The sequence below is a fragment of the Anopheles coustani genome, chromosome X (assembly GCF_943734705.1).
Source record: "Anopheles coustani chromosome X, idAnoCousDA_361_x.2, whole genome shotgun sequence".
Classification (NCBI taxonomy): Eukaryota; Metazoa; Arthropoda; class Insecta; order Diptera; family Culicidae; genus Anopheles; species Anopheles coustani.
Window position 1 is genome coordinate 15,476,642 of NC_071290.1, and position 10,680 is coordinate 15,487,321.

Sequence of the window (10,680 nt, forward strand, 5' to 3'; positions counted from 1 at the left end):
CATGTACCTCTCAATTTTGTGCCACTTCGGACAGTTACTACGCATCTTGCAACATTCTTTCAAAAGCATTTCCAACAGATCATCTTTTGTATAATTATTAATTTAATCTATCGGAAAATTCGGTAAAAACGGCTTTTTACCGTATAAATAAATAAATTTTTTTCTTCTCGAACGAACACTAAAAAATACGGTTCCAGTTAACGTTAAAACAATGAAAATTAGACAATTCCCTAGGAAAAGCCAGAAAACCAGAAAACTTGATAAAAGCCTTTCTCCATTTAAAAAAACTAATAAAAATAAGTGTTTGTTTGTTTTTAATGCAAAAACTCAATATCGGCTGAGCCAATCATGACGATATAATCGGATTATTTGTTCGTTTTTATTCATGGTAGGATTAAAGAAAAGAAAACTTTAAAATCAAATATACGATTTATAACTAAAACTAAGAAATCTTAACCAAGGTTTGGGATGATGTTTTCCTTCTTATCCATAGCGAATAAAATTGTGATAAATCACGAGTTGAATGTGTTTTGTTGCGTGGTAGAAAAAAGCTTTGTTGCACGTACCCATTTTTCTATGGTAGTGCTCATATAAATTGATTAATCGTAATGAAAATAAAAACGAAACCGTGAATCGTTCACTGGAATTTTAAAACTCTCTTTGCATTTGTCTGATATTCCGCGACTTAAAAATGACTCTGTTATTGTTATTTGTCATCATCTTCATGCACCAAATCTATGGGGCTTCCCTTGAGCTGCAATTCTTTGTTGTTTTTTTTTTTTAATATTAGTGTATTATTAATATTGGACGAGGCGAAGTTCGTTGGGTCAGCTTGTATCACATACAACAGAAAGTCTTCTGTATTCAGAAAGATATATTAGAGAAGGTATAAAAATAAAAGAAAAGGAAAAGTTCCGATTCTTTAATGACCAAAACGGAGCAGTAGTTGATCGTGAAGGACGCTAGAGGATTGGAAAAGATCAACCAACATCAATTATGGTTCCTTACTAACTATGCCGTAATGTCACCTGATTATCTTTTCGTGAATATTTTATTGAAATACGAAACGGGTGCCATTTTTCATAAACATTCTTAGAGCTTTATTCAGTTACCATACCTAGAGAAAGTTAGTTTATTTTCTATTAATGCATATGTTAGATACAGTTCATGGTAGTTGACACACTGGGAGGGTTAGCTGCTGGTGAAGAAATCCGAATTCAGAATGGAACACACTCAGCGCCAACACAAGCGTACCTGGGACAGATAGAAGCTTCCTCTGGAATAGCAAATCATTGTCCCAAGGCTACACCATCGTTCGAATGTTTAAACTTTGTTGTAATAAGCTGTATAATGATGTGTTTTGGACAGTGCCTACGCTCGAAAACTGGTAGTTTACTCACAAAGCCTGGCTCAAACTGTTACTCTTACAATCCTTCATCAATTCTCTCGCGACATCTTAGTTCTAGTTTAAGCATAGATGAATGTTACATAGATACATTTGAAGTTGATACATAGATACATTTGAAAATATATAATTGATTGATTAACGCTACAGTTACACGTGTGATGTTAACCTTCACTAGCTGCATTTGTTTGCTTTACTAGTGAAAAGAAAACCTCACGTGTTTATACAAGATGCAATATAAATGTGCTGTAACCTAGCTCGAACTGTGTGATGGAAATTTGTGATTTATATGCTAGTTCTTGCAATTTCATTTCTTTTATCTTCTCGTTGTGAAACGGTAACGGATCATCAATAGATGATGATGGAATGGTGTTAATGGAATGCAGGAATGTTACATAGATACATTTGAAAATATATAATAGATTGATTAACGCTAGAGTTACACGTGTGATGTCAACCTTCACTAGCTGCATTTGTTTGCTTTACTAGTGAAAAGAAAACCTCACGTGTTTATACAAGATGCAATATTAATGAGCTCTAACCTAGCTCGAACTGTGTGATAGAAATCTGTGACTTATATGCTATTTCTTGCGATTTCATTTCTTTTATCTTCTCGTTGTGAAACGGTGACATCAATAGATGATGATGGAATGGTGTTCCAAAACCTATTGCTTTCGACCTCATTTCCTATAGGAGCGCGATGGTTTCCTGTGGCGCCTCACTTAAGACTTTTAGCCGGCCATTTTGTTGTACTTATGCATAGCGATCATTGCAAATTATCTCTAACTTAATTAGTTATAAGCAACGGCTTCGATCAAATTAACCCGATCGAATCGAGTTGTCAATTTTCACACATTTCGCGTCAGAAGAACCGAGCCTTTGGTTGATATGTATGAAAATCTACAACAAGGATCGATCGGATTAATCCAATCGAAGTCCGTGCTGAAGCTTTGTAGACATACTTTGTTTGCACTGTTCTTCTAACAATGCTTCACTACTTGCTCTGGTTAATTCTTGGTTCGATTTCGATCTGCCATCTCTAGATTCAATCATCATTGATAGATGATGAACAAATACATTTGGAAGTATTTCATTGTTTCAACAAAAGTAAGCTTCTATTGCTTCTAACGCCTAAGGCCGAAAAGAGCCTACGATAATGCTAACACTAGAATTCAAACCGCCTTTTCAACCGCAACGAAAATTTCTATTTAGTATTTTGAAAAAAAAAAAAGCTTAGTAAAATCCACATCTTCATCTAAACCGAAAATATCGGATTTTTCTGTTCGATAACCTATTTGACTACTCCTAGATTGCTTTTTAACGGTAATTTTGACTCGCTCATTTTAAAACCCTTCAACTTTGCTGTCTTTGAAGATTTTTCATATAGGAAACGGTTACTTTTTAGTACAAAATAAAATTAAAATTTGAAATATCAAACCACATTTTTGCAACTAACTAAATATAAATATATAATTAAATATGAAAACAGTTTTTAACGGTGGCCGAATGTATAAGCATTCTAGCGCACACTTACTTTTCCGGAATTCACGTGAAATTTTATGAAAAACTAAAAGATGAAAAGGAGTAAAAATAGCAGATTGATGAACTCGTACATCGTATAATTCAATAGTTCAAAAGATAGTCAATAATGTTTACAGATTTGAAAAATCTTCAAAGAAATGTTAAAAAGAGCGGTCAAAATTATCACTGAAAAAGCATTCGAGCAAGATTTCAAAGTAATGTACGCTAGTGTTGAACGTCAGATGTTAAACCGCACTAGTTTGTACAAGGCGCAATATTAATAAGCTGTAGGTTTTAGTTCCATCTTCAGGAGAGAGAGAGAGCTAGAAAGAAAAGGAAGATAATGAATCGGTAAACCGAAATGAAGACAAATTTAAGCATACCTGTGAGGGAAAGTAGGCAGCTCAGATGACACGGTCGCAGAACTGGCAGAAGCGTGATTGGCAGCGTGGTCCTGGGAGCTGGTGTACTTCCCGAAGGTGCTGCTGCAGCTCGCACGGCCTGGCGGTCTTAAATGCGCAAACCCGGCAGACGCAGGCGACGGCGGGGCACGCTTTCAGGTGACGATCCATGCTGCCCATCATGAGGGACCGGTGGCACCCCGGACAGAACGCGCGTTTGTGTTCCATTCGCGTATGGTTATTGTACGACTTGAGATCGGTGAACTCAACCTCACACACCGAGCACCGGTACACCAGCAGCAGCGTGCTGCGTTCGTCTAGCACGAATTCGACGTGCGCGGGGAAGGAGCGCATGTCCGTCTCACTGATTCCCGAAACCATCGCGACATACCCTCGGTCTACGGTGACCCTGCCGTTCATCGGAGGACGCTTTCCGCTGGTGGAAGGTTGTGGTTGAGCCTCGATCTGACGTGATGTTGACTGAGCACTTGGCGGCGGGACGAGTTCGGACGGTCCTGCCTGCGGCGTGCTGCTGGAGACCGCTGACCGTTTACGCGGAAGCGGCGTTGCCGGCCGCCGTTTTCCCGTGCGGGAGTGCCCCGGCTGGTCTTTTTGCCCCACGAACTGCACCGGCTGGCGTTTCGATGCTGGCTGGCGCTTCGGTACCGGCTGGCGTTTCGCTACCGGCTGGGGATTCATTCCCGCCCTGGCGAGTTCCTCGGGCGTGAGAATCTCCTGCGGCCAGTACTCCATCGTCTCGATACTCACCAAGCGGACTTCAACAGGAGCTTCCAGCCCATCTACTTGTATGTTCACCAGTGGGGGTCCTAACCCTGACATGGCCTCTGGGATCGGCACGTCCAGTTGACCCGGCTGACGCTCCGTTTCCGGCATGGGAGCTTCTGATTGCGGATCGTTCCTTGCCGGGATCGATATAACGTGGGATGCCATGCCTTCCAGGATTGGCATATCGGGCAGACGCGGCCGGCGATCCAACTCCGGCGTGGCAGGCACCAGCGACTGACCCTCCTGACCCTGCGACTGACCCTCCTGAGCCCTTACCGGGGTCGGGAATGCGGGCAGACGTAGCAGACGCTCCAACTCCGACATGGTAGGCACCAGCGACTGACCCTCCTGAGCCTGCGACTGACCCTCCTGAGCCTGCGACTGACCCTCCTGAGCCTGCGACTGACCTTCCTGAGCAACTCCGAGGGTATCGAACTCCGGCATGGTAGGCTCCAGCGACTGACCCTCCTGGGCAACTCCGAGGGTATCGAACTCCGGCATGGTAGGCTCCAGCGACTGACCCTCCTGAGCCGGTCGCGGTTCCGCTTCCAGCGCCCGTACCAGAGTCGGCATATCGGGGAGTCCCGGCCGACCCTCCAGTTCCGGCATTGGGGAACTTTCCGGCTCCTCCTTGATCGGCATATGGAAGTATCCCGGCCGAGGCTCCAGTGTCGGCGGGGGGGGGAGTCCCGCCCGACGCTCCAGTTTCGGCATTGGCAGATCATCCTCATCCCACGTTTGGTATGTCGCCGGTCGAGGTCGCAATTTCGGCAGCTGTACCATGTACGCGGAGCGGTTCACTGGTGGCGCAATTTCCTGTCGGTACTCATCCAGGTACTCCTCCTCCACTACTTCGCACTTCACCTCGCGGGAGAAATCCTCCTCCGACTGCCAACTGTGCTGCCCGTCACGATCCATCCCGGTGGTGTTGAGGGTATTCGATCGGTGACGCAAGAAACTAAGTGAGAATAAAAAAAAAGGCAACACAATCGAACTTGAACCAGACTGCAACAAGCAAGCAGGAATCCACAGGAACAAAGCACCATTCAGGAGGGAGATCAAATTTAACGCTTACCCTTGCTTTAACAGCCCACAGGAAAACGGAAGACGAAAGGCAGTAGAAGCGCGAAAGCTGTTGCGGTTTTACCACACACCCCTTCCGAAGTGTACGTGTGTGGGACAAGGAGAAGAAAGACAGAAAAAGAGAGAGAGTGAGGGAGAGGATGTGACGGCCGAAAGTAATAAAACTGGCGGGATTCACTCACAATAACACAACGATAATTCTCCACGGTTGTAACGCGCGCGACTTAAACTCCGAACCGTTTGCTTCAAGGCTCGGCTGCAGACTGAAGACCCGACGGCGATCGCATCGCCTTACAAGCGACGGGGAAATACAGTGTTTGCCACCACAGCAACAGTTCGAGGTCGTCCTTCGTCTACTAAACGGTGCTTGGTAAAAAAAAAAATAGATATTAAAATTAAATGTTTTCCACCTTCCGTTCTTGTGTTGTTTAGATGTGCTTTAGTCGTTCTGACTGGTCGACATTTCGTCATAATTTTTCATATAATCGAACATTTGAGGTACTAAAATATTGCCCTGAACAACACTGTAAATACCGCGTGTGTAGTAGTGTGCGTGTCATCCTTACCTTCATCGTTCGTTGGCGAGCCGTGCAGCTGCGGCGTTCGGGCATGATCGGCTAATGGCATTATTGTATTGTATTGAAAAAAAGAAGATCGGACGTGCTGAACAGAAAAAAAACAGCCTACCGAGAACAATCAGTATGTTTGTATGTATCGTTTTTTAACGTTTCGAGTAGAAGTAAGAGGAAAATCTCTTTGTTCCCTTGCTCTGAACACTGGTGAACGGTATTAAATCAGTACAGCATTGCAGTAGGTTTCACCGCGAAGGAAACAAGAAGATCAGCGTGGTATGTCTGGAAAGCTTCTCAAGGCTACGCGGACCACCAATAAAGCGTAATACCTCCTGCGGGGAAAAGCATACGGAAGCGCAGACGGTTGCATTTATGGTTGGAACAATACTACAACATATGATCGACGTATTTCTGGTTTCAAAATTCATTATTTTATTCGATGCATCCTGGTTTAAAAACAAATCATTGTTTGTGGACTGAAAAATTCTCTGTAAAGCAGAAGAAAATTTATTTGCAGGTGGGTGATTAGCTCGTGTCATTTACGTGTATTGCTAGTTGGATTAACAAAACTATTAAAATATTTCGAAGGCTCTTTCTTATGCCCATAACGTTAACGAACAACATTCATGGGTAAAGCATACGTTATCGTATGTTAATTTCCGGCTGTTAGTCCTAAAACACCAGCAGCTGAACCTAAACTAAGCTATAAAACTTTCAAAAATATACCAACCTTTCCAAAAGGGCCGTACAAGGCTTTGTTCAAGCCTAGCTCGGGCAATAGGTTCGTAGTCCGTATTGTGAATTGTAAAAGGAAAACACAAAGAACACAAAAGTTATTAAAATTATGAAAAACAAAAACGGTTAGAAACAGAAAAAACAAAATTCAAAAATTTATACTTTTCATGTTTCAAGGTAAACTACTTGAGTCTTTGTTCAGATTTTTGTTCCTAACTTAATTAAGTTGAGCTCAAAAATGTTGATTTCCTATTTAGTCGTTTTAGTCATCCAACACTGGAAGCCAGCAACAATTAGCTCTAATAAGTTTTTGTAAAATAAATAAAAAAACATGCAACATAACAACTATAGCAATACTAAAATCAAGTTCTTTCGGAAGCTAAATCTTTACTTGTCTTCGAAACACGTTGGTTTAATAAATGTTGGGAACCAATTTTATTAAAAACGACTGTACTAAAAAATTTGAAAAAGTACAAATTGAAAACATTTTTTTGAGATGGAATATTTCAAAACGCTCAAGAGAGATGAAATTTCAAACAAATAACTGAAATCATGATTTGTTTTGCACAAGAATGCAGAAAAATTTCAAAAATGTATATTTTTCATATTTCAATTAAAATTACTCGAGTCTTTGCCCAGTGTTTTGGTTCTTAACTTGTTCATCACGAAACAAATTTTTTATGTGAAGTAGTGTGTTACTTTGCTAGTGTTTTCTTTGGATTATTACACTTTCACTGTGGTAGGCTTTAGTAAATACCAATTACCTACATACTGGGTCACTGGCAATTCGGAATTTGCCTCGAAACTCATATAGTATTGTACTAATATAGTAGTAGGTTGTAGTAGGTAAATAATCTTTAGGGATGCTTAGTCTATTTTTTTAATGATTTGAAAACAAGTCTTGGCATTTCAAACATGTGCATATGAACGAGTTTTATCAAAAGTGATTATACTAAAATGATTGTTCCAAAAAACGCTTTCCATCATTTTTGATAAAATTTGATTGTAAAACAAATACTGCGACTTGTTTTTAACACGTTGACTGCCAAGCGTTTTTAGCACACTTTTTTAGTACAATTTTTTTAAATAAAATTTGCTTATAACATTTATTAAACCGACGGTTTTTGAAGGCCAAACAAAGACTTAGCTTTCCAAAGAATTGATATTAAATATTACTATAATTTTTATGTTGCATGCTCAATTATTTATTTGCTAAAAACTATTTAGAACTAATGACAGCTGGCCATCAAAAACGATAGCCATGGCAGTCAACGTGTTAAACAAACAACAAATAGATCAAGCTTTCCCAAGGGCTTATATGTACAATCACCCAAGCTTACTACTAAATTAGCGCAATAATAGGTGGAATCGCATACGAATTTGTTTCAATGTTTAACCATGGCTTAAATTAAGAGATGGTCTATTTTAGCCGCTCGAATTTGGTACCGCGTACTGTTTCAATTGACCATGGTTAAATGTTAAACCATTGGATGCAATTTTGATACAAAGCCTACTTTGTTTTCAAACCAATTTTTAATAAAAAAAACAACTTCTTTGTTTTTCTTTATTGTTTAAAATTTTCACTAGTTGTTTTCTTGGCATTGGTACATTTTTATTAACTACAAATGAAAAAATAACAACACGATATGGAAAACACAAACCTGTGAAATCTTTTACCTTGTCTAATTCGAATAAACATTGGCCATTCCGTTTCCTCTTTTTTTTTAGAAAAATTAGATGGAATACGCTATTTTTTGCCTTCGTTCATACAACCGGATATGGTTCGGTTCGCTGGAGACTGGGAATACACTATTTGGTTTAGCCCAATAATCCAACCAACTCTGTTAAAAAAAAAACTCACGTGCTGCTAATAAATATGAAAAAGATGCACGTTGACTAGTCCTATCCATAGTAACTTAGGTGTTAAATTGCCGAAAGTTCTTCAACACGTTTCGTACCGCGTCACCCAAATATGGGTGACAGCAGTTTTAGTACAAATAAGTTTTTGACCCATAAATAAATGAAAATGCAACATAAAAATTATTGTAATATTTTATATAAATTTTTGGGAAGCTAAGTTTTTGCTTGGCATTCGAAAACAATCGGTTTAACAAATATTATGAACAAATTGTAATTTGAAAAATTGTACTAAAAATTGTGCTAAAACGCTTGGTACGCAACGTGTTAAACACTCGTTTGCCCATCGGCGACATAACCGGTACTTATTTGTGTTTTTACTTTTTTATTAAACCTTTTTCATCCATTCCAATGTTAAAAATGTATATTGTTGTGCCTAGTTCCACAAAAATATCGACTTCCCTATTGATATTTTACAGTAAAATATCTTGCGCAGAAGATTTGTTTATTAAACAACTACCCCAGACACATCATATAATAAACCATCGTCAACGCTGAAGTCAGAGCGTATGCGATGCCAGAAACCATGGTTTATTATACTGCCCGAAACTTTTACCCGCAGAACCCTAGGGTGCGTGACAATCGTTTGTTTAGTTTTGACACGTTGACTGCCAAGCGTTTTTAGCACACTTTTTTGGAACTATCTTTTTTAATAAAATTTGTTTATAACATTTATTAAACCAACGGTTTTTGAAGGCTAAACAAAGACTAAGCTTCCCAAAGAATTGATATTAAATATTACTATAATTTTTATGTTGCATTTTCAATTATTTATGGGCCAAAAACTTTTTAGAACTAATGACAGTCAACGTGTTAACACGTTGCGTACCAAGCGTTTTAGCACAATTTTTAGTACAATTTTTTCAAATTACAATTTGTTTATAATATTTGTTAAACCGATTGTTTTCGAAGGCCAAGCAAAACCTTAGCTTCCCAAAAATTTATATAAAATATTACAATTATTTTTATTTTGCGTTTTCATTTATTTATGGGTCAAAAACTTTTTAGAACTAGAACTGCTGTCACCCATATTTGGGTGACGCGGTACGGAACGTGTTAAATAAACAAATCCGTATGCGATTCCACCTAATATATAAGTTTTGTGAAAAGTTCCGAATTGCCTCCCAGGCAGTGAACGTGTTAAGGGGAGCATATAACCTGACATTACCTTACACAATTTGAAAGAGTGAACATTTATCGTGTAAATTTGAAAATATGTTTATTTTATCTTTATCAGATGATTTATAACACAACTGTTTAAAAAGATAGAAATTAAAAACAAATGACTGAAAGCATAACTTGTGATACACTACTTTTGTACAAATATTCCTAGCAACAGGTGGTGGTAAATACAAATGTAAAGCAATGCGCCCAAGGACGACAGCTAAAGCATGTTGGTGTGACAATTTTACAGCAGGTCAAGTAAATTAAACAAACACCGTTTGATGGGAGAGCGACCAGGTTTCCAACAGGTGAAGTAAATCTCCTGCTGACGGATTTAGCGCAAGGTTTCAGTTTTTACCGATTAATGTTACATTATTTAACTCCATTGCGACAAGCACGGTTACATACCGCGTGCGTGCGTAGCCCCCTTCTAACGAACGAACAGCCTACGAACCCAAACACACAGCTCGTGAAAACATGTGCTACCGATGCAAGTGCATGGCGAATGTTCAAACACTTCCTTCCTAGAACGTGATCAATTTTCTTGGAAATATTCGACTCGGTTCACCTAATTCTCGGAAACATCTCGGTTGGAATACCAGCGAGGCAGGAAACCTTGCGCCCACAGCGCAATGTGAATTCGAGCGGGTAAGCAAAAACAAAAGGGCCTTAGGCATATGTGCCACACACGTACACGGGCGAACAAACAAACCAGTGTGCCTGCTATCCCACCCCGCTTCCCACCGTGCGCACGTTTTCGTGAGGGAGTGATTGTTTAGTGTACATATGTTGCGTTGAAGATCGACGGAACCTAGCTCACCGAGGGCGTGTTCCGAAGCGTGGATACGTTGTTTTGTCTGGAGGAGTGGTGGGAAGATACGCTCGCTCGAAATTCTCGCACCACGCACCAGCGAGATATCAGCGTCACACGAAACCAAAAACCCTGCAGCGTATAGGGAATTTGATTACATCGAGGTGAAACCCGATCGACCTCATGCTGCGATCATTGACATCGTCGATAACGAACCATTATTTCTGCCTTTACAAAGAATGCCACGCTTCGTAGGACTTCTCATAGCAAAATTCCTCGCTTATC

At 40.0% G+C, this 10,680-nt stretch overlaps 1 protein-coding gene across 1 annotated transcript; it reads right to left on the reverse strand.

The window, feature by feature from the left end:
* Positions 1 to 3,330: 3,330 nt before the first annotated feature.
* On the reverse strand, positions 3,331 to 5,031 carry LOC131269351 (protein piccolo-like). The gene has a single exon (XM_058271702.1). The coding sequence runs from the start codon at positions 5,029 to 5,031 to the stop codon at positions 3,331 to 3,333; it is 1,701 nt and encodes a 566-aa protein (XP_058127685.1).
* Positions 5,032 to 10,680: the final 5,649 nt, after the last annotated feature.